General features: G+C 35.8%; 4 protein-coding genes, 1 long non-coding RNA gene and 1 other non-coding gene across 11 annotated transcripts; 5 read left to right on the top strand and 1 right to left on the bottom strand.

Annotated features, from left to right (window-relative positions):
* The first annotated feature begins 948 nt into the window (after window positions 1-948).
* On the top strand, window positions 949-3,328 carry LOC104729308 (L-ascorbate oxidase). Its single transcript, XM_010448245.2, has 4 exons — window positions 949-1,539; window positions 1,621-1,833; window positions 1,945-2,124; window positions 2,204-3,328. Exons 1-4 carry the CDS (start codon window positions 1,153-1,155, stop codon window positions 3,158-3,160), a joined length of 1,737 nt encoding a protein of 578 aa, XP_010446547.2. The 5' UTR covers window positions 949-1,152; the 3' UTR covers window positions 3,161-3,328.
* A 1,912-nt stretch (window positions 3,329-5,240) lies between these two features.
* On the top strand, window positions 5,241-7,354 carry LOC104729309 (uncharacterized). The gene has a single exon (XM_010448246.3). It carries the CDS (start codon window positions 5,716-5,718, stop codon window positions 7,126-7,128), a length of 1,413 nt encoding a protein of 470 aa, XP_010446548.1. The 5' UTR covers window positions 5,241-5,715; the 3' UTR covers window positions 7,129-7,354.
* A 467-nt stretch (window positions 7,355-7,821) lies between these two features.
* LOC104729310 (uncharacterized) lies at window positions 7,822-9,610 on the top strand. Of its 2 annotated transcripts, XR_758244.3 has the most exons (4): window positions 7,822-8,356; window positions 8,745-8,928; window positions 9,137-9,206; window positions 9,339-9,610. It is a non-coding gene; the product is annotated as an uncharacterized LOC104729310 (long non-coding RNA). The 2 variants fall into 2 exon arrangements; XR_015573616.1 differs by lacking the exon at window positions 8,745-8,928 and having other exon boundaries at window positions 8,040-8,356.
* A 1,442-nt stretch (window positions 9,611-11,052) lies between these two features.
* Window positions 11,053-20,210, top strand: LOC104729311 (ABC transporter D family member 1-like). 4 transcript variants are annotated; one of them, XM_087477810.1, is made up of 27 exons: window positions 11,053-11,582; window positions 12,073-12,220; window positions 12,313-12,598; window positions 12,784-13,008; window positions 13,158-13,355; window positions 13,466-13,920; window positions 14,232-14,367; window positions 14,445-14,523; window positions 15,081-15,319; window positions 15,418-15,722; window positions 15,814-15,931; window positions 16,016-16,174; window positions 16,399-16,498; window positions 16,575-16,683; window positions 16,890-16,980; window positions 17,180-17,304; window positions 17,391-17,540; window positions 17,622-17,694; window positions 17,901-18,081; window positions 18,251-18,409; window positions 18,591-18,737; window positions 18,807-19,040; window positions 19,174-19,337; window positions 19,418-19,470; window positions 19,556-19,634; window positions 19,726-19,844; window positions 19,937-20,210. In XM_087477810.1, the coding sequence occupies exons 2-26, from the start codon at window positions 12,159-12,161 to the stop codon at window positions 19,819-19,821; spliced, it is 4,023 nt and encodes a 1,340-aa protein (XP_087333936.1). In that variant the 5' UTR covers window positions 11,053-11,582; window positions 12,073-12,158; the 3' UTR covers window positions 19,822-19,844; window positions 19,937-20,210. The 4 variants fall into 4 exon arrangements, with proteins under 4 accessions (XP_087333936.1, XP_087333937.1, XP_087333938.1 ...); XM_087477812.1 differs by having other exon boundaries at window positions 11,188-11,582; window positions 13,466-13,960; XM_087477813.1 differs by having other exon boundaries at window positions 11,210-11,582; window positions 13,466-13,992.
* A 727-nt stretch (window positions 20,211-20,937) lies between these two features.
* Window positions 20,938-23,733, top strand: LOC104729312 (uncharacterized). 2 transcript variants are annotated; one of them, XM_010448249.3, is made up of 5 exons: window positions 20,938-22,099; window positions 22,184-22,257; window positions 22,697-22,817; window positions 22,898-23,206; window positions 23,297-23,733. In XM_010448249.3, exons 1-5 carry the CDS (start codon window positions 21,980-21,982, stop codon window positions 23,567-23,569), a joined length of 897 nt encoding a protein of 298 aa, XP_010446551.1. In that variant the 5' UTR covers window positions 20,938-21,979; the 3' UTR covers window positions 23,570-23,733. The 2 variants fall into 2 exon arrangements, with proteins under 2 accessions (XP_010446551.1, XP_010446550.1); XM_010448248.3 differs by having other exon boundaries at window positions 21,620-22,099; window positions 22,895-23,206.
* A 93-nt stretch (window positions 23,734-23,826) lies between these two features.
* On the bottom strand, window positions 23,827-23,899 carry TRNAR-ACG (transfer RNA arginine (anticodon ACG)). The gene has a single exon. It is a non-coding gene; the product is annotated as a tRNA-Arg (tRNA).
* Window positions 23,900-23,926: the final 27 nt, after the last annotated feature.

A 23,926-nucleotide genomic window follows, 5' to 3' on the forward strand; every position in this document is an offset into this window, starting at 1 on the left:
ACACAGAGAGAAGGAGAGAGAAGAAGTTTGGTGAGAAATGAGAGAGATGGAAGGTAAGTGAAGTATTACTTCATTACTTCCATTTAGGTATGCTAATCCAAATTTGTTTTGTATAATAATCCAAGACATTCTTCTTTTTAAGAAATGTGAACCTAATATGTAACCAAAAAACAATAAAAAAAGCGTTGACAGTACAAGTACAAAACTAGTGACAAATGCAATTTGGCAATTTGGCATTTTATGACAAATGTTTTCAACATTTCTGCTACTGAATTGCTATGATTTTGCTAAACAAATGCATCTGTCACTAGTTACATTTTCAAACTTTGAAAAATCTTGTCTCGTCCTACTGATGATCCGCCATGTATACAATAAAACTTGTCTCGGATTTATTTGTATTGACTTTTCCTCGTCTAATCAAGTTGATAAATGTTGGACAAATGGTAATAAATACCAGTTTACGACATTGATTTAAAGCTCTGACTTGGTCCAAGATATTTTTCTTTGATTTCTAACAATTGACCCTAAGCTATAATACTTTGACCAAAGCCCAAAGGTGAAAAGGTCTTTGTGATTAACTCAAGAACGTCAGACCTAAACCCATAATTTACTTGGATAAGATATGAATATGAACATGTTAATTATTCAATTATCTATTGTAGGTATTCAGAATTCAATAACTTTTTTTCCTTTTTTTCCTTTTTTTATAACAAATGAGTGACCTACTCGTACAAAGCGTGATTTTGCCCAGCAATGAGCAAAGACAATGTTTACATATCTTTTTATATCAATAGTTTTAAAGTTCAAACAATCAAAGGTTCGAACATCTAAATATTGTACTAAGAGAAAAAAAGGATATTTCACATGAAGGTTCCGACTGAAGAATCATAATTATACAAGTTACTTTGCTAATAAAAAGTCGATGTATTATAATTAGAAATTAGCATCAAAAGAAAAGTAAAACGCGTTTTCTTTCCAATTTTTCTCCAAAAGGCAAATCATTTATCTGTAAAACACATGACATACAGTGTGACCTATATATGATATGTACTCTTTGTTCCATCTTTTAAAAATCATTCGTGAAAAAAGTTCCACTAATATAACAGTTTATTTATTTATCTTCTCTGATTCTTGGAAACACGGTTTTAAAAAATGATGAGACCGAAGAGATCATCAGACACAGTTCATGTCTTGAATCTTATGGTCCTCTGTTTCATTGCCCTGTTTTCTTCTTCTGTCCTCGGTCAGGGAAAGATCCGACGATTCCACTGGGAAGTGAAGTACGAGTTCAGGTCACCGGATTGTGCCCAAAAGCTAGTAATCACAATCAATGGTAAGTTTCCAGGTCCCACCATTAAAGCTCAACAAGGTGACACCATTGTTGTTGAGCTCAAGAACAGTCTCATGACTGAAAACGTCGCTGTCCATTGGCATGGAATCCGACAGATTGGGACACCATGGTTCGACGGAGTAGAAGGTGTTACTCAGTGTCCAATTCTTCCTGGAGAAGTCTTCACTTACCAATTCGTCGTTGATAGGGTAAAAAAAAATATAAACTTACATTATAGTTTCAATCTTTCTATTTGTATGTGTATGTTAATTTTTATGTTCTGTTTGTAGCCTGGTACATACATGTATCATTCACACTATGGGATGCAGAGAGAATCTGGATTAATAGGAATGATTCAAGTTTCTCCTCCGGTCACAGAGCCCGAACCGTTTACATACGATTATGACCGGAACGTTTTGTTAACAGATTGGTATCACAAAAGCATGTTGGAGAGCGCCACCGGTTTAGCCTCAAAACCCTTCAAGTGGGTCGGTGAGCCAGAGGTATGTTCTTTTTTTGATAACTCAGAGTCAGATTCTTGATTATTTTTTATTGAATGGTTGACCAATCTTTAATTATTTTATTTGATGTTTCTGCTTTGGATAATTTATCAGTCGCTTCTAATACAAGGAAGAGGGAGATTCAACTGTTCAAACGACCTAACCACTCCAAGAGTCTGTAACGCCTCAAACACTGATTGTTCGCGTTTTGTCCTCACGGTAATCCCCGGGAAGACATACCGGCTTCGACTCGGTAGCTTGACGTCTCTTTCAGCCCTAAGTTTCCAAATCGAGGTACTTGCTTTAGACACAAGCAACCATTTTTTGTTCTCCTACTTACTTTAACGGAAGATGACTGAATTTGAAACAACAGGGACATAACTTGACGGTGGTTGAAACTGATGGACACTATGTAGAACCATTCACAGTGAAAAATCTCTTTATATATTCCGGCGAAACTTATTCCGTACTTCTCAAGGCAGATCAAAACCCTAGACGAAACTATTGGATCACCACAAGTATAGTCAGCCGTCCGGCGAACACTTCACAGGGAACCGCGGTACTCAACTACTACCCTAATCACCTACGACGGCGTCCTCCCACGCCGGAATCCTCCAATCTCCGACCGGAATGGAACGACACGCGCTCCCGCCTTGCACAAAGCGTAGCGATCAAGGCGCGTCGTGGATTCGTTCACACGCCGCCTGAGAACTCTGACAGAGTCATCGTACTTCTCAACACACAAAACGAAGTCAACGGATTCAGACGTTGGTCGGTCAACAACGTTTCATACCACCACCCTAAGACGCCGTACCTAATCGCGTTAAAGCAGAATCTCACCGACGCGTTCGACTGGCGTTTCACGCCGCCGGATAATTACGATTCTCGGAACTACGACTTATTCGCAACACCTCAAAACGCTAACGCGACGACGAGCGATGGAATCTACCGGTTGAGATTCAATTCAACCGTGGACGTGATTTTACAAAACGCGAATACAATGAACGCGAAAAACAGCGAGACGCACCCGTGGCATCTACACGGTCACGATTTTTGGGTGCTTGGATACGGAGAAGGGAAGTTTAATGAGTCGGAGGATCCGAAAAGGTATAATCGGGTTAACCCGATAATGAAAAACACGGTTGCGGTTCAACCGTTTGGCTGGACGGCGTTGCGTTTCAGAACGGATAATCCTGGCGTTTGGTCGTTTCACTGCCATATTGAGTCGCATTTTTTCATGGGAATGGGAATTGTGTTCGAGTCTGGTATTGATAGAGTTTCTTCTAATTTACCTTCTTCTATAATGGGATGTGGTCAGACTAAACGCTGATTGTATATATTTTAATCATATTCATATAGAACACATTCATTGTTTAGTCATTGAAGACAAAACATTTTATTTAATTTTTGAAAAACATTGTGGATATTTTGATGTAAGTGTAATTTATGTGTCGCAAATTTAGCAATGGTTTGGTCTATACTACCTACGTTATTAAAACTTGTTGTGATCATTATTAGACTGGGGACAGTTTGAAGGGGTTTTTATTAATGTGCATTTACTAATGGACCCAATTTGTTGTACAAAAAAAGGATACTAATGGACCCAGTTAAAGCCCATTCCAATTTTAGGCACATGCGTAGCACATGCACTTAGCAAATGAAAAAAAAAAATTTACTTCTTTGAGGTTTTCAACAAAAGTCATTTTACAATATAAGTATTTATTTTCTTGTAGATAAATGAATCTATATAATTCAAAAGTAAAAAAAAATAAATTAATTTAGGAAATTATAAACGAGAATAGAAAATATCTGCCAGTTATTTTACATAGGATCCAGCGATTTAGCGGACAAAAAAATTAATGTCATGCAGTGTACCAGTTATTTTAAATGTCAGGGATATATTTTTAAACTATAGAAAAGTGGTACAAAAAAATAAAATATATATTCGCCAGTACATAAATTATAGGTCGCATTAAATATAAAATGCCAAGAGAAAGTCAATTATTATCAAACCCTTTCTAGTCCAAAGTCCACATTCACATTTTGGGGATTTGGTTTTACACACACTACTGTATTTTATAGATCAAAGACCTTTGGTCAAAAGCTCAAAATACATTTCCTAATACAACTATTTTAGCTTTTTCAATAAAAACTAGTTTACTCATTGATTAATTACATTTCTTTCATAGTTTTACTGTATCTCACGTAATTATTGATTCGACTTTTGAAACCTGATATAAATTTTGTCAGTCTCTATCCCACTAGCTATATGGAGCACTTTTGAGTCATGACTTTCACTATTTTACTTAACTCAATAAGTCAAAAAAGTGGTGGAGTCAAAAGTCGTTGATCGTTGACTTGGGAACAAAATGGGCGAGTTTAGTGTTTTTAAGTACACAAACAAATTAGACAGCGATTCACTACGTATATTTAATTGTTTTATTGAAAGCGTGTTAACATCTACGTCATGAAATTAGGGGTTTTAGTATAATGCGGTTTTGATTGTATAATTCTATATGTCTTGACTCAAGACCCTTGAGTTAGATGGTGGATATATAGATAGATCATTTGCTATAAATCTCGATCAATTGCAGTACTATTGAGTGGGATACAAGCAATAGATCTCATTATTCGACACATTCGTCAAATTAGAGTTTTGAAAATCAAAATCAACCTTATAATAAATACGTGCCATGTGACCATCTATCTCCACCACCCTCAAGTTATTGCTAGTCGTTAAGCACATAAAATATACGTATTATATTAAACACTGAAGGAGTCTATATAGTTTGCAAACTTACGATTAGTCAAATTATTAACGAACTTGCAACTAGTTAGTTAATAATAACCTTATAATTATTAAATTACACGAGGATATAATTTATTTTTTGGCTAAGCACATGAGCAAAGAAAAAAAAATGTAAGCGCGTTTGAAAAAGAACAGATTAAAAAGTGTCGTTTTTTTGGTCCCCCATGTGACTGTGAGTGATCTCTCTCTCAACTTTCTCACTTTTGCATTAATTTCTCATCCTTTTTTTTTCTTTTTTTCCTTTTCATGTTTCTATTTATTTATTATCTGAGGGGTTCAGATTTGTATTTATAAATTTATAAGTATTAATTTATTATAAGTATTTTTACAAATAACTAAATCATAACTAAAAAGTTTGTTTGATAAAATTCCACTCCAATCGTAATCAATTTGGACCGGATATGTATATAATTTATATGATAGCTAAATATATATTTTTGTAAGTGAAAAGATAGTCTTTTGACAGTGGAATCATTACCCATTAAACCAAATCAGATAGGAGTTGTGGGAGTAGTTATGATTAAATTCCTTTTGTGTTTGTATAAAAGTGTATGAATATTTTGGTTTTACATATACAAAAAATGTTTCTTCTATATTTATTTACGAGAAAGCGACTATTCTAATTTGAGATCTCGCAAATGATTGCTCATTGTTTTTTTTTACTCATGTACAATATAAATTAATTTACCAAAAATGAAGAAACACATATACACAAATATTATAAAAAAAACAAGAATCATATAAAAAAAGGTTAGACAAGTAGCAGAGAGAATCTGCAACATGACGGTGAGGTTAAACAGTAATGTACATTGATATTATCAAAGGGCACTGAATTAGTGAATTCTCTGGTCCTCCGTCACACCCAAACACTCGTATATAAACACATATGCACACTGTCACTAATGCCTCTCTCTCTCTCTCTCTCTCTCTCTCTCTCTCTCTCTCTCTCTCTCTCAATCTCTTTCCTCTCTCCTCTCTTTCTATTTTCCTATATATTGACAAGCTTGCGATCTCTCTTCGCAAGATCTGTCTGAAACAGTGAGGGAGTTTCCTAGGTTTCCAGAGCAAAGTGAAAAATGTCTTTACTCAAGTACTTGTGTTTTAGAAAGGTACTCTTGTTTCTCTATTTCTTTCTCTTCCTCTTCTCTTCTGCTTTCTTTGCCTCATCAGAATCCTCTGTTCACGATAAGCTACAACAACAAACAAAACCACTGGATCCTCATTTTCGAGTGAGGAGATTGTTGGTGAAAGAGCTGGATTCAAGTGGTGACGATGATGAAACAAATCTTCCTCCTCCTCCTAAGAAGAAGAAGCTTACTGGTTCTGTTTCTTCATCATCATCATCAACAACATCTGGCACTAAGAAGAATCAAACCAAGCTCACTAAACCCATCTCATCTTCTTCTTCTTCTTCCACCAAGCTAATTAAACCCATCTCTTCTTCTTCCTCCACCAAGAACCAAACCAAACTCGCCAAGACCTCCTCCATGGGTACATCTCAAAAACTCAACTCCACCAAATCATCTTCCAACACAACCAAGGCTAGCTCCGAGCTCAAGAAGCTCAATTCCGGAACAAAACCCACAAATTCCACAAAACCCATTACTTCTTCAATCAAGAAATCAGCAGATCTATCCAAATCAAACTCATCCAAAAACAAAACCACCACAAAATCCCCAAGCTCCAAGCTTTCTTCACCTCAATCAAAATCCTCAAAAAAACCAGTGACCAAATCAAAACCAATCGAGAAAGAAATCAAACCATTCTGGCTCGACGACGAAGAAGACGAAGATTTCGTCAGCGAATTCAGAGATCTACCAACTAAATTCCAAAGATCCTTAATCCCAGACCTAGAACGTTTCTCAACCACATCCAAAAACTACATCAACAAAGCCAACAAAGAGATCACAAGAAACTTCAAACCTTACTTCGGCAACAAATACGCACCAACCATAGCTTCCGTAGTCTCATTCATCTTCATCCTCGTCCCTCTACTCCTAGTCTCCCTCATTTTCAACAGATTCAAAGCTTACTTCTCACTCCAGAAGATCCTAATCTTCATCCAAATCTACCTATCGATCTACTTCTCAATCCTATGCATCTCATCGCTCGTCACCGGAATCGAACCGCTCAAGTTCCTCTACGCAACGTCGAGCTCTACCTACGTTTGCTTGCAGATCTTGCAAACCCTAGGCTACGTCTTCTACCTCCTGCTTCTTCTCATGTACCTCGTTCTCGTCTTCTCCACTGACTGTGGTTTGGGCCTCAAAGTATTGGGCTTGGCGCAGACATTCGTGGGCTTTGCTGTTGGTTTGCATTATTACGTGGCGGTGTTTCATAGGGTGGTGCTTCGTCAGCCTCCGAAGACTAACTGGAAAATCCACGGTGTTTATGCCACGTGTTTTCTTCTGATTTGTCTGTTATCTAGTGCCGAGAGGAGGAAGAAAGAGTACTTGGAAGAAGGCGGTGACGAAGGGAAGAAAAATTGAAATTTTCTTATATTTTTAATTTCATTTTTATTTTTCTCCTCTTTTTTTTTTTTGTAACTTTATATTTTAAAATTCCGGCAAATTTTAGCTGAGAAAATGCAATAGAAAGACAATTACTGGTGGATCCGTGGATGGTTGGAAACTTTTTTTTTTATATATATATAAAAAACTTCAAATGTATTTATAATAAATGTGGAATAAAACTTCATAATCTCTTTTTTTTTTTTTTTACTTATCCTTTTACTCCTCTGTTTTTAAAATAGTGTCATTGATAACCTGAAATTTAACCTTAAAAATTTGTGAAATAGTCCACTAAATATAACAAACTGATTATATAAAGTTACAAACACAAATCTGTAAATATGTTTCCGGACGGTAAGAAGAATTAAATGTTTTGTATGGATAACCGGGAAAAAAATTAAATGTTTCTTGTAAACATCAGAAGTCAAAATTAAATAAGGTGGGTCTCCACGGAATCGTAGAGTCGACGACTTTCGTGAAAAGGGGGTACTCTGGTAATTTCATAGAGTTACCGACGGAACCTGGGTGCTGTTTTATGACTTGTGTCGGTGGACATGTGGTGAGTGAAAAGGGACTTTTGTGTCTAACCGTGTTGTTTTCTGGGCCACTCATTTCTCAAGCCCATCACCTCGCCTCATTTTGTCCTGGAATGGTGTGTTTCAACTTCATGACGTGTTATAATGTTCCAGCTTTTAATCTACATTTATTTTCTAAGGCCATGTTTATCGCTGGATCAGTTGAGTGATCTTGAGTCTTTTAAAATTAAAATTTATTGAACAGTAGTCATAAGATCAGTTCATTTGATCTTAAATAAGATCAGTTCTTCAACTGATCTAACGGTGACGTGTCACCATGTGATACAAAGTTTAGTTTTATTTTTCTTTTGTTTCGAACATTATTTTTCTTCTTCTCTCGCAAAACTCGAAGGCGAAACAAGAATGATTTTTTGTCCCTCACCGTCGTCTCCTCTGTCCGACCATTGAAACACCGAGGCGACCGATCTTCTCGTCTCCTCGTCTCCTCATCACCACAGAGTTTATGCTCTTATCAGTTTGCTCTTATCTGAGTTGATTGGCCATGGCTTCTTCTATCGTTTTCGCTGCAACTCCGGTTACTGGGTTTCTCTCTGTTCCTCCTTTGAAGTCTCGGAGATTTCTTCATGTTTGTTCTTCACTCGACGCCGATGTTTCCGACATGAGTATTAACGGTAATTATCCAAACACAAAAAATTGAATCTTTACTGTCTCCTTTGCACTAGGCTGATTCCTTTTGGATGTTTTTGGATTTCTTATGGGGAAATTTTGAGAAATTGGCATGTATTTAGGATTAAAGGGCTTAGCTTTATGTAACGAACAACCCCAATTTTGGATGTTTCATTTCTCCTCCTATGAAATTGATGATAACAATGTTCTTCTTCTTCTTCTTCGGATTCGATTGTTTTTTTTTAATCTGTTCTTTGAAATTTTTGGTGTTGTAAAAAAAGCTTGTCATAAAGTAACTCTGCTTTGATTTTGTACATGTTTTATAGTAGTAGAAATTGTCAAAGAGATTCGAATCCCTGATATGATATGGAACGGTTGTTCTTGTTGGTTCAGGAATCAACAATTTCGAGTTTGAGGGAATGGTTGGCAGATTCAACAATAGGAAATAATGATACATTGAGGTTGATTGCTGGTATTATATTCATGCATGAGGAATATTATAATGAAGCTTTGAAGCATATTCATGCTGGAGGAACTATGGATTTGTAATTCTTTGGTGGATTGTGACTGTGTTCTGGTGAGAGTGGTTGTTATGTTTACATGCTCTTTGATTGTTTGTTTATTGCTGCTTTGTTTCTAGGTATGCCTTGAATGTTCAGATGTTCATTAAGATGCATAGATCAGAGTAACCTATAATCAGACTTGCATACCTTCTTCACTGCACTTATATCGTGGCTTTTCTGTGTGTTACCAAGTGTTTATTATACTAGTTGTGGTGATTGCAGGATGCTAAAAACCCAGAAACCTTGTTGTCTGCAGTCTTCATGTTGGGAAATCATCTTCACGCTATCTAAGGTAAATTTTCATCATCAACTCGAGTACAAGGCGTCTTTTTTAACTCACTAAAATTTAGTTGAGAGTAATGGTATCATTGGCTCTTATAAAAATATTGGTTGAGTCCATTTGTATTCCCTATCCTTTTTGCAGCCAGCTGAAACTTTCGCACCCGGAACATCTACTTGTGAAGCGTGTGTCATAAGCCGAAGACAACTTCGAGAGAGCTGTTCAATCAGTTGCCTGAAGACTTTGAAGCTAAAATAGTTGTGCAGGGTCGGTCTGTTGTACCGCATTCTCTATTAGAGTAACCATACTGTCTATTCTTTTCGTGATTAGTATATGAACCAGATTTTGCCAGTGGATATGTTACAGTTACCATCTCATTACTTCTAATATAAAAATTCCACTTGTTGCACTGTCAATTTTGTTTGCATTTACTTCGAACTTTACTGATCCAGATGTGTAACCAAACCAAAGCTTGATCCACATCCACGGCCAATCTCACCATTTGAGGAATCGATCATTTGAATCCAAACTAGAAATACCAAAACAACACAAAAGCTTCTCACTTGGCATTCTTAAATTATTTATTAAACATTAATCTATGTATTTATTAAACATTTTAAAATTTCTATAAGAATATTATATTATTAAATTTTAAGATCTTATACATGTTCTCCCAATAACTAACTTCTTACCAAAAGTTTTTAAGAACTGATCTTACATTATTTTTACAATATTTCTCCTCTAAGAACACCCTTACCTGATCCCCCTATAAACATGCCCTAAGTTTACGTGTTTTTTTTTTTATTCTTCTTTATGATGAAGTAATATGCAGAATAACCAAAATAAAAATACATTTTGTTATTGACATTATAAACATCTTCTCAAATTCTTGCTTTCACTTGGACACCAGCCTTACTTGTTTACCAATTAGCGTCACTAATAGATAGAATTTGCAGTTGTACAAAACGTTTTGATCATCATCATCATGATAGTCGATTGTGAATTCGAAGGTTTATCGTAGGATGGTGGTGAACTGGTGATTCATCAAATTAACCAGGTTAAAACAGACCCGTGAGAACCAAAAAAAAAAAAATGGCCCACAACATTTATGGATTGGGTTTGATAACAATTTAAGGCCCATCTTGTTTTGGTATGTAAATCAGTCTCATCCGTTCACATATGTGGATGTTTTTGCCATAAATGAAGATGCAAGGTGGTGATGATGTAAACATTTATCTGAAAACCAAAATAAGAAAGGAAGACATCACACATTGATTTGTGTGCTTCAATCATGCGGTGTACAATTTGCACTTGTACCCATCTTGTTTTCTTATCATAAAATTTGTCTTCAAACTTATGAAACTAATTACTATAAACAAACTTTGTTATTACAACCGTTTTATTTCACAAATTTGATGATTAAAGATTTTTTTCATGCAAAATTTCAGATGTCCTATATTACTATCAATGAATATCAATTATTTGTTTCCAAACATGAAATAAGGAATCAGGATTTTATTCTTAATATATCAAATCATATGCACTAAAAAGTTTTTAACACCCAAATCAACAATTTCCTTAATTAGAAAGGACAAACTTACCAATGTAAAGGATAGCCATGTAGGTCCATAGGATTCGACAGCTCTATACAATTTCGTTAGTCCTATTGAATTTGATAATCAAATTATAAATACTTTAGATTTTTTTTAAGTACAATGCTTCAAATAAAAGTTTCAAATGAGAATGAAAAGTTGTGTCTTGTGTCTGTGTGGCTAGAAGAATTAAGTTTGTTTTTAACAAAAAAAAAAAAAAGAATTAAGTTTGTTTTATAAAACTTTTGTATTTTTGGAGTCCAAATGTAAAAAAAAAAACAAAAGTAGCTTTTGTATGGCTTCGTAACGAAAATCAAATATTTCTATATATAAAAAACCAAAAAAATAAAATAAAAAAAAGTGGCACGAGTAAAATCATCTTCGCACGTGTAAAAATCAGCGTCATCATCTTCTCCTCTTCCCAAGTTTCGGCTCTCTCGCTCTATCATTTTCTCTCTCTCTCTCTATCCATCTCTCGATTTGGGGGAAGTAGTTCCGTTACGGTGGACACTAGTTGTACCTCTCGTCGCCGTTGGTTAACGGAGTCGGAATTAATCAACTCTCTCTCTCTCTCTTTCGAATGTTGTTGAGATTCACATGGTGGTGTTGATTTTGAGCTAGTGGCTGTTGTTGTTACGCTTTCCGATTTTTTCCAGTTTTTTTTTTTTTTTTTTTTTTTTAATCTTTCTTAGGTTGAATTTTGCAAAGTTACGAAGGAGAGAGAGATCGATTTAGGTTCTATTTCTTTATATACTCCGTGGAGATATTCGAATTTGGTTGAATCTCTCATGCTGAGGTAAATTAGTCTTCAGCTTTTTGTTTTAATTTGTATATAATCATCATTGATCTCGATCGTTACTTGTGTTTTTTTTTTGAATTTGTTCTTCAGCTATATAAAATTATCTGGGGATGAAGAATCTTTGTTTTGTTTTGTGGTTCGATAGAAATATCTGGGAATTATTCGCGAATCCATTTTTTTTTTTGTTTGCTGTGTTTCTTTTATGTAATCACTAATCAGGATCGACTTTGCTGGGTTCTTAAACAATTTTTTTTGTTTGGGGATTCTAGTAACGCGTGTTACATGATTCATTCTTCTTCTTGATCCTAGTTTTTGGCTATACTGTTCGAACGTGTGAGAATCTAACTTTGGGCGTAATTCACATTTTTTTTCCTTTTCCAATTATTGCATTGATTTTTATGGTTACAACTTCAACTTTTTCTCTTTCTTTGCTTTAGATTTGTTATATTTTGGTTTCATAACCTTTGGAGTTTGGTATCATTTTCAGGTGTTTTGTACACTTGTTATCAAGAAGAACCCAGTTTTGGTTCTGATTCATCGTTGTTGGTTGGATAAAAAAACTCACTTCCAGCCATGCCTTCACTCCAACTATTGCAATTAACTGAGCGGGGTCGGGGTCTTGTAGCGTCAAGACGGTAATTGGTTTTCTCTGCTCTTTATTTGTCCTTAACTTACTTCTTCTTCGTCTGCATATCATTTCATTTGTTTCTTCTCTTGTCCTCTGTAGGAAATCTATACTGCTTGCGGCTGGGATTGTTGCTGCTGGTGGAGCTGCTGTTTACCTGAAATCAAGGGTCAGCTCTCGAAAGCCTGATTCTTCGCGTCATTGCAATGGTCAGAGTGATGATGATGAGGCATTGGAAAAGCTGACAGGGAATGATAAAAATTCAAAGATAACCACGAAAAAGAAGAAAGGGGGAGGATTAAAGTCTCTTCAGGTTCTGACTGCTATTCTTCTGTCTCAGATGGGTAAAATGGGTGCCAGGGATCTTTTGGCACTAGTTGCCACTGTGGTATGTATTTCCTTTTAATACGCATTGTTACTTTATGCTTTTGTTGTATGTTTTTGATTTCGTGCTGGTGTCTCGTGCTGTTGCAAACTCCTGTAGATAGATATCCATGGGAACGCCCAACTGCCAACGGTTTCTTAAGAAATCTAGCTCCTCATTTTTAAAATCTGTTATTTAACATATTGCAGGTTTTCAGAACTGCTTTAAGCAATAGATTGGCGAAAGTACAAGGTTTCCTTTTCCGTGCTGCTTTCTTAAGGCGTGCGCCACTGTTTCTACGTCTTATCTCCGAGAATATTATGTTGTGTTTCATGCTATCGACGATGCACTCTACTTCAAAGTACATAACTGGGGCCTTGAGTTTGCGATTCAGAAATATATTGACGAAGCTAATTCACTCACATTATTTTGAGGTAGCCACTGTCTTCTGTTTTATATTGTGGTAATTCAATTATTTACCATTTCTATATGCGAGTATTTTTGTGACTAGTGTGCATATTGAGTATACTTCACACTTCTGGCTGGGTAACACATTAACCATCCTTTATTATTATTATTTCAGAATATGGTGTATTACAAAATATCACATGTGGATGGTCGGATTACGCACCCCGAGCAACGGATTGCTAGCGATGTACCAAGATTCTCCTCAGAGTTGAGCGAACTTATACAGGATGATTTGACGGCGGTTACTGATGGAATTGTGTATGCATGGCGCCTGTGTTCATATGCTAGTCCAAAATACATCTTCTGGATATTGGTGATTCTTGTTTAATCTTCTATGTTTGCAAGATTGAGCTTATGCGTTTATGCTTGCTTTGCCTTGTGTCCGTTCACAGTACAATTCTTTCCATCTGCTATTTTTTGTAGGCCTATGTACTGGGTGCCGGGACGGCAATAAGGAACTTTTCTCCTTCTTTTGGGAAATTGATGTCCAAAGAACAGCAGTTGGAAGGGGAGTACCGGAAACTTCATTCACGCTTAAGGACTCATTCGGAAAGCATAGCATTCTATGGTGGGGAAACCAGGGAAGAATCGCATATACAACAAACGTTCAAAAATCTTGTTAGCCATATGAGTCACGTGCTTCATGATCACTGGTGGTTTGGCATGATCCAAGATTTCCTGCTGAAGTATCTTGGTGCTACAGTTGCAGTTATTCTGATTATCGAACCATTCTTCTCTGGGAATCTAAGACCTGACGACTCGACCCTAGGAAGAGCTGAGATGCTAAGCAATATAAGATATCACACCAGTGTCATTATATCTCTCTTTCAGGCGCTAGGAACACTTTCTATAAGCTCCAGGCGGCTCAACCGACTCAGGTAATGCTTTATGTTGGATCTCATGCCAGACACTTAAAGGGTAGACATTATGTAGCCTGAAAATCTGTAGACGTATGTTTTTCTTTGCTCTTCTAAGAAGAATTTACCATAAGCATGAGAGTACAGTTCAGTTGGTGGTCCCTGAATAACAATGGCAATTGATGAAGAAATATTCTGATTCAAGAGACGACTAATTTTCACTATTTGTGAAATCATATGTGGGGGAGAGATGACTAATTAGACTAAATTTTACACCTATCAGTCATGGTGGCTATACTTTCTAATTATTGAAATGTTGTTGTTTCCTACAGTGGTTATGCTGACCGAATCCATGAGTTGATGGCTGTCTCGAGAGAACTCAGTGGTGATGATAAATCCTCTTTCCAGAGAAATAGAAGCAGAAATTACCTAAGTGAAGCTAACTATGTTGAGTTTTCCGGTGTCAAGGTAGTTGGAACACAGATTTGTGTTACTGTAATCCTTTCCATAATGTTGTGTTCTTAATGTTAGTAAACACACTTCAGGTTGTTACTCCAACGGGAAATGTTTTGGTGGAGGATCTCACCCTTCGAGTTGAGCAGGGGTCTAATCTTCTGATTACAGGTAACGCTTTCTAACTAGGGAGTGACATAGTATGAGTGTATGACTATCAATTTCCCTTTCGATTACTTTTTCTTTTAACAGTAACAATGACTATCTTTCGCGTTTTCTTCACCATCTAGAAAATATCTCAGCCACTGCTGCAAAAATGATAGATAGAGTAGCATATCTGCTGCTATATTTTTCTCTGATCCCTGAAATGAGTAGCAAAGATGAAAATCTCAGTACCCCTTGTTGTCCTTGTGAAGGAAATAGAAAAAGGGGAATGTATATTTGAAGTACTATTCTGAACGAATTAATTCTTGTATTCTAGAGTGGATAGCAATATAACCCTTTTCAAAAGTAAATTTGATACGCCTAGTTATAGGGTGTTAGTGGAATGGTGGCAACAACATCATCTTCTGTGATTGATTTACTGGACTATTTTTAGGTTCCTGGTTTTCAATTTTTTTTTGTTATTTAATTAATGCAATAACATGCTGATTTGCAAAGTCGATTTCCGTTTGCCTGATATTATCCTTATTCCCATTTCATTATCTGTTCAACCATATGTATCGTAGGCCCTAATGGAAGTGGCAAGAGTTCCCTTTTCCGAGTATTAGGAGGTCTATGGCCCCTCGTGTCTGGGCATATTGTGAAGCCAGGAGTTGGTTCTGATATGAACAAGGAGATTTTCTACGTGCCGCAACGACCCTATATGGCAGTAGGAACACTCCGTGACCAGTTAATATATCCTCTTACTTCTGATCAAGAGACTGAACCACTCACTGAGACTGGAATGGTGGAGCTATTGAAAAATGTTCGTATCCTAGTTTCTTTATTCTATAGTAGGATGGTTTGGGTGGTTTGAGTTCGTTTTTGTATGTTATGCTTATTTTTGTGGACTTTTGCTTGTAGGTTGATCTAGAATATTTATTGGATCGCTACCAACCGGAAAAAGAGGTTAACTGGGGTGATGAGTTATCTCTTGGAGAGCAACAGAGATTGGGGATGGCCAGATTATTCTACCACAAACCCAAATTTGCAATTCTTGATGAATGCACAAGTGCTGTGACAACTGATATGGAAGAACGCTTTGCCGCTAAGGCTCGAGCTATGGGAACTTCTTGCATAACAATCTCCCATCGTCCAGCCCTTGTTGCATTCCATGATGTTGTTTTGTCACTAGACGGCGAAGGGGGATGGAGTGTTCACTACAAGAGGTTGGGATTGTTTCTTAACCATGTTTGTGAGGATTATCAAAGTTTTTTTTGTTTTTGTATTTTTACTTACTAAAAATGACTAAACCTTCAGGGATGACTCTGCCCTTCTGACGGATGCTGAAATTGATTCAGATTCAGCGAAAATTTCAGATACAGATCGGCAAAATGATGCTATGGTTGTTCAACGAGCGTTTGCTGCAGCTAGAAAGGTTTCAGAAGCTTGTGTAGATATTTTGGTTTATTTTAGTTTTCGTTGAGGTGATTATATAACCTTGTTACTTGGTGTTATGTAGGAATCTGCTACCACTAATTCAAAGGGTCAGTCGTACCTGACACAGTTAATTACAAAGTCACCTGTTGTTGATAAAAGTGTAATGCTGCCTCGTTTTCCTCAACCTCAAACATCCCAAAGGGCTTTACCATCAAGAGTAGCTGCAATGTTAAACGTATTGGTGAGCTTCAGTTACTATTAGAGTGAATTCTTGTGAACCTAGAAAACAATAAACAGGCTTTATCTTTCATTCTCCCTTGCATTTCAGTGCATTTCTTTAGCTTCCTTGGATGGCCAACCTTTCATTCTGCAATTTCCACTTGGCTAACTTATTTATCCCGCATTAATGCTAATATTGGTATTATACTTCTCAAATTAGCTGACCATTTCATTGTTACATTTCAGATACCCACTATATTTGACAAACAAGGAGCACAACTGCTCGCTGTTGCTTGCCTTGTCGTCTCAAGAACACTGATCTCTGACCGAATAGCCTCTTTGAATGGTAACATACTCCGTGTTTATCTGGTCAGTTTTATTAAAAGGACCCCGTTTCTAACAACCAACCATGATTTTTGCAGGGACCACTGTGAAGTATGTCTTAGAGCAAGATAAGACAGCCTTTGTTCGTTTGATTGGTTTGAGTGTTCTCCAAAGTGGTGCATCTTCTATCATTGCTCCTTCATTAAGGTAATCCTTATTTTTTTATGCATATTTAAATGTGCAAAGTCCACCAGCTATTATCCCCTTGTCACGACTTACTAAATTGCTCGATGAATGTGTCTGTTATAAAGAAAGCAAGTTATGAAATTTATTTACTTTAAATTATTAGTTATATTTATAAAAAACCCTTCGCTGATATGGTTTCACCTAACTCTTTTTGTTACATTCTTCAGGCATCTAACGCAAAGGCTAGCGTTAGGGTGGAGGATTCGTTTGACTCAACATCTGCTACGGAATTACTTGAGAAACAATGCGTTTTACAAGGTCAATTCAAATCTATAAGGCTCAAAGATATTATGCAACTAAGCCTTATTCATGCATTGTGGATAAACTTGTGTTGTTCAGTGCAACTTGACCTTAATTTCTATGCTTCGCAGTGGCTGTTTATTTGTTCTTTTCTTACAAGTTGATGTCGCAAAGTTAGAGACACTAAATATCTCATTGGGTATATATATATATTCAGGTTTTCCACATGTCAGGCAATAGTATTGATGCGGACCAGAGACTCACTCGTGACCTGGAAAAGCTAACCAGTGACTTGTCTGGACTTCTTACTGGAATGGTAAAGCCGTCAGTTGACATTCTCTGGTACGTACACTTTGTTGGATTGTTTTTCTAATAGTTGTTTCAAGGTTCTTGGTTTGAATTATAATTATGCAAAAAAAAAATTGAAGGTTCACATGGAGGATGAAGCTATTGACTGGTCAGAGGGGAGTTGCCATACTTTACACATATATGTTACTTGGTTTGGGTTTTCTGAGACGTGTTGCTCCCGATTTCGGTGATCTAGCTGGTGAAGAACAGCAGCTTGAGGGGAAGTTTAGGTAAGTTTTCTGTGCTTCGTCCAATTTGCAGATGATTGTGTTATAGAAACTATCAGGACCAACTTGTTTCTGTTTATGTAGGTTTATGCACGAAAGGCTGAACACTCATGCTGAATCTATTGCATTCTTTGGAGGTGGAGCTCGAGAAAAAGCTGTAAGTGTCTTAACTTCCCTAGCTATAGCTGTTGGATTTTGGGATAGTTATTTGTGAAGCCGGGTTACAAGAAGTGAACTTGGAAATGTTTTATCAATTTATGTAATGATGGCCTTTTCATGTCAAATGCGGCTTCACTTGTGTGCTTGGAGCTTTAACATGTCTTATAGGTGAATCTGCGCTTATTTTTCTTTTTCATGGAGCAGATGGTTGACACAAAATTCAGGGCCCTGCTGGACCACTCTCTCATGCTCTTGAGGAAGAAATGGGTGTATGGCATACTTGATGATTTTGTGACTAAGCAACTTCCCAATAATGTGACTTGGGGATTGAGTTTATTGTATGCCCTAGAACACAAGGGAGACAGAGCACTTGTCTCCACTCAAGGTGAAGATCTGTCACACTTCATTGTAGTACAAATAAATATCAATCACCATTTTTTCCCTCTCAACAGTACTTGTCTAATTAATCACTTCATTGATAAACATGAGCCAGTGAAGTATGTACATGTTATTTATCGCTGTAACGCGTTCTTGCATGTTTCTTTTGATACCAGGTGAATTGGCACATGCATTGCGGTATTTAGCTTCTGTTGTCTCCCAAAGCTTTATGGCTTTTGGCGATATTCTTGAACTAAACAAGAAGTTCCTTGAGCTCTCTGGTGGTATTAACAGAATTTTTGAGCTTGATGAGTTTTTGGATTCTTCTCAGTCAGGTACTACGGCATATATATAGGTTTACACTTTGGCAAGCTGCTACAAAATCTTGGTGCTTTATGTACATATACATAGTCATGATTTTGTGAACTTTTTTTCCTGCTGGATGTGTTCATATATTCTTAGGAGTTATTAGGCTTAACTTGATTTAATCATGTCATTTTGTCCAACTATTTTCAGGCGTTACCTCAGAAAATCACACAAGTCGTTTGGAATCTCAAGATCTACTTTCCTTTTCGGAGGTGGATATCATTACCCCTGCTCAGAAATTGATGGCTAGCAAGTTGTCATGCGAAATAGTTTCAGGGAAAAGCCTGCTTGTCACAGGTTGGTGAATTAATCTCCGTCATTGAAGTTACTGCATTAGCCCAGAGCTAATACTAGCAAAAATTTCAGGTCCAAATGGTAGTGGAAAGACTTCTATATTTAGAGTCCTTAGAGATATCTGGCCCACTGTATGCGGAAGACTTGCCAAGCCATCATTGGATATCAAAGAACTTGGGTCAGGGAATGGCATGTTTTTTGTCCCGCAGCGACCTTATACATGTTTAGGGACACTGAGAGATCAAATTATATATCCTCTATCTAAAGAAGAAGCAGAGAAAAGGGCAGCAAAGTTATACACCAATGGTAAGTCCAAAATTTCATTAACTTCAAAAGGTTATTTGATTTTCAAATCGAATGATCTATATCTGTTACCTGAAGTGGAAGTTGTTTGATCTTCCTATCTCTCATATGTGCGGAATATTGGCGTAACTAACAGGAGAAAGCTCAACAGAAGCTGGAAGCGTTCTGGATGCTCATTTGAAAACCATTTTGGAGAATGTTCGGTTAGTTTATCTTTTGGAAAGAGATGTAGGTGGTTGGGAAGCTACTACCAATTGGGAAGACATATTATCTCTTGGAGAGCAACAGAGACTAGGCATGGTAAGTCACTCTTGTAAAGCAACAACAGACGTATTGTTTTGTTTTTTACGTGAATAATTTTGAGTTGTTTCGTATTGTAGGCACGTTTATTCTTTCACAGACCGAAGTTTGGAGTCCTTGATGAATGCACCAAGTAAGTTATCAGTCTTCTCCTGCAATAACCCCGTACTTTTACCATCATCTTCCTTCTCTTTATATATCTGCTTTTTATCTTGCAGCGCGACAAGTGTTGACGTTGAGGAACAGCTCTATAGGGTTGCAAGAGATATGGGAGTCACTTTCATAACCTCGTCACAAGTAAGTTTTTTGTTTTTGTTTTCCGTACACGATATATCCCATGAAACCGTATCAATCTTACTAAATTCATCTCTGTTCACACAAACCTCAGCGGCCCGCTCTAATCCCGTTCCACTCCTTGGAATTGAGGTTAATTGATGGAGAAGGAAACTGGGAGCTCCGTTCGATCGAACAAACAACAGAGTAAACTCAGCAAAACATTTAAGAAAGGTCTAAATAGTTAAAAAAAGAAGAAGTAATAAAGTTAAAGCCATTAGACAATGCAAGCAATCTTTTTACCACAAGCTATATATGGTATGTAGTTTCTGGATTCTCCCTCATTGATCGCAAGGAGGGAGTGGGAGAGAATGCGTCGATGCTACTACTTTTGTTAGATCTGGAGGATTGATTTGATTTTAGAGATTATATAAGTGTAGGTGATTGAATCGGTGGAGCATTTTGAGTTCTCCTATGGAGTATGGTGTTAATTAGCTTGAAGAAACAAAGAACAATACAGTGATATAACTCAAATAATGTACAGTTCCTTTCAGAATCCTTTGTTGGAATTTACAGTTTACAAAATCATTTCGTTCAAAAGTCTTTTCTGATTTTACTAAATCAATTTACTGTTTACTAAATTTCATTAATTAAAATTAGAAAAGTCTTTTAAAAAAGACTTTTCTAATTTTAATTAATGAAAAATTGGATAATAAGTTTATAATATGATGTGAAACTAATCAGATTTTGGATCCAGTGATTGTTAGAGATTCCATAAATCGAAATTGTTTATTGCATCATTATGTAGATTTAGCATACAATTTTCTAATTAATTTTTAAAAAGTTATTTTTAAGTAAAAAAAAATTATAATTTTAATTAATGAAAAATTGGATAATAAGTTTACAATATGATGTGAAAACTAATCAGATTTTGGATCCAGTCATTTGATCGTTAGAGATTTCACAAATTAAACTTGTTTATTGCATCGTTATGTAGATTTAGCATTCAATTTTCTAATTAATTTTTAAAAGGTTATTTTAAATAAATAAAAAGATTTTCTAATTTTAATTAATGAAAAATTGGATAATAAGTTTACAATATGACATGAAAACTAATCAGATTTTGGATCCAGTCATTTGATCGTTAGAGATTCCACAAATCGAACTTGTTTATTGCATCGTTATGTAGATTTAGCATTCAATTTTCTAATTAATTTTTAAAAGGTTTTTTTTAAAGTTAAAAAAAAAAAAGATTTTTCTACTTTTAATTAATGAGTGACTTTTCTAATTTTAATTAATGAAAAATTGGATATTGAGTTTACAATATGATTTGAAAACTAATCAGATTTTAGATTCAGTCATTTGATATAGTCACTTGATCGTTAGAGATTCCACAAATTCAACTTGTTTATCCCATCGTTATTTAGATTTAGCATTCAATTTTTAATTAATTTTTAAAAGGTTTTTCTTACTGATTTTAAAACTTTCATTCACATTCTATTTTTCTTTTAAATTATGAACATTTTAGTTTTAAAGTTTTAATAAATTTTTCAAAAATAAAAAATTAAATAATAAATTTGCAATATGATGTGAAAGTTAAACGGATTTTAGATCTAGTCATTTGATCGTTAGAGGTTCCACAAAAAAATTTAAATATTTTCTTACAGTTTTTAATTTTTTAATTACAATTTTTAGTTTTATTTTATTTTTGTTTTAAATAAATAAAAAATGAGTTTTTTTGGACAAAATAAAAATTAGTTTTAAACTTTTTATTCATATGTTTATAATTTTTACAATATGAAAGTTCAAGATTTTGGTTTGAATTGAATTTGAATATTTTATAACTTATCCATACTTAACCGTTATAGAAAAAAAAAAATTTATTAGCTGAAAATTTGGAAAATAATATACAAAATGCGGTAAAATAGTAAAAAAAAAAAAAAAAAAAAGTTATTTTCAACTACTAAGATGAATCCTATATGAAATGATGATGACAACAAATCATTTATGAGAAAGGGAAAAAAACTACATTTTGCTTTTAATAAAGTTTTTGGTGTACTATGTTCTATGTAAGTATGTAGTACCTTTTTTTTTTGGTTTTTTAAAAAAAATCTATTTAAATTTAATGCTTTCAGTAGCTTTCTTCATTCAATTCGGTTTATCAAAGATTATTAAATTAAAACTCTATTTCTGTCATGAGACAATAAATAACAAATTCTATTTTAAACTTAACACTAATCTCTTTCTATTTTCCTTTTCTGATTTTAAAGTTAAAAAGAAAAGAGAAAAGATATCTTTGAAACCATTGAAGTGTTTCAAGAAAAAACCTTTTTTTCACTTTTTGAATCAGAAGAAAGAAAAACAAAAAAATGGAGAGAAACACGCCGGTGAGAAACCCTCACACTTCCACCGCCGATCTGCTTTCCTGGTCGGAAACCCCTCCTCCTCCTCAGCATTCTACAACCCCTTCCGCCTCTCGTTCTCACCAGGTCCGTTTGTTTCTTCATTAAATATGTTTCTCACTTTCTCTTTCTATTGAGAAAGCTGAACCATAAACTTCTTTCATTTTACAGCCGTCAGATGGAATCAGCAAGATTCTTGGCGGAGGTCAGATCACAGATGAGGAAGCTCAGTCTCTCAATAAGCTGTAAGAAAATCTATTTTAAATCTCATCTCTCATGCAAAATCTTTATTTAACCATTTCATTACCAGATCTAAAGTATTACAGCTGAAACAGAATTGGTTCTTGAAAGTGATTGTCTTTTTTTTTTTAATTCACAAAAAAATGGTTCCTTTGTTGTATGAAGGAATGATGAACTTATGAAAAGAGATTGGTCAAATGCTTTTTTGGCTTATCTGATGATTTTTTAATTCTATATTTTATTACATTCATTGTTCTCATCAAGCCCCACCAATTTACATGTCAATCTACTACTGTTCATTCATTATCTATTGAGGAGGTCTTTGTCTCTTCTTTGTTGTTATTTTTAATTTAGCTTTACCTAATTTGATTTTACTTTCCATGATCTCCAAGTGTTAAAAGGTTGAATCTTTACTTGTTTTTAAGGCGATTTTACTCTTTACAGGAAGAATTGTTCAGGGTACAAGTTGAAAGAGATGACTGGTAGTGGCATATTTACTGATAAGGCCAAAGTTGGGTCTGAATCTGATGCTACTGATCCAAAGACTGGACTCCGTTACTATCAGGTAACTTACTTGTCTTGTGACTCTTATGTTTGTTTCGGAAATGGTAGTTATGTAGTAATGTATTCTGAAATTTGCAGCAGACTCTGAATGGGATGAGTCAGATATCTTTCAGCGCTGACGGGAATGTATCCCCGAAGAAACCTACCACTTTAACCGAGGTTGCAAAGCAAAGAGAGCTGAGCGGAAACTTGCTCACCGAGGCTGACTTAAAGAGCAACAAACAGATATCAAGTGCTAAGATCGAAGAGATCAGCGGTCATAACATCTTTGGACCTCCACCTGAGATTCAGCCTCGATCTTTGGCTGCTGCTCAACAAGAAGCTAGAGGTAACAGAGACATGGGTGAGCCTGCACCAAGAAACTTACGTACTTCTGTTAAAGTTTCCAATGTAAGTATACTTTATCTTGGCAGTGCTTTGAAAAGAAACTGAGACTTGGTGCCCAAAAGAAGTTTAACTTTCTCTTCGATTTGCAAACAGCCAGCAGGAGGACAAAGCAACATATTATTCAGTGAAGAACCTGTTGTAAAGACATCAAAGAAGATACATAACCAGAAGTTTCAGGAACTCACAGGCAACGGTATCTTCAAAGGCGACGAATCACCTGGTACTGCGGATAAGCAGTTAAGCTCAGCTAAACTAAGGGAAATGAGCGGAAACAATATTTTCGCAGACGGGAAGTCAGAGTCCCGAGACTACTTTGGTGGTGTAAGGAAGCCTCCCGGCGGTGAAAGCAGCATTTCGTTGGTCTAAGGACTAGGAGACTATCACGTTTCAGGTTCTTTAGAGTTTAAGTTACCTAGAGTCTTCATCTATTTGTACGGTTCGTTAATAAACACTAAACACTCTTGGTGTTGTTGTTTCTAGTAGCTACATTGAAGTTCATAACTTTATATATTTGATCCTTGTTGTGACAATTTTAGTCTTCACTTTAAAAAAAAAAGAGGCAAGTAAGGCTCGATACGTCATCGTTTGATTGGACAAACAAAAGTGGATTAAAAAAAAAAAATCGACTCCACTGGGGATCGAACCCAGAATCTCTGGTTTCGTAGACCAGCGCCTTATCCATTGGGCCATGGAGTCTTTCTTGTACAATGATCGTCTACAAAC

Source organism: Camelina sativa, chromosome 12, assembly GCF_030686135.1.
Source record: "Camelina sativa cultivar CO46 ecotype springtype chromosome 12, ASM3068613v1".
Classification (NCBI taxonomy): domain Eukaryota; kingdom Viridiplantae; phylum Streptophyta; class Magnoliopsida; order Brassicales; family Brassicaceae; genus Camelina; species Camelina sativa.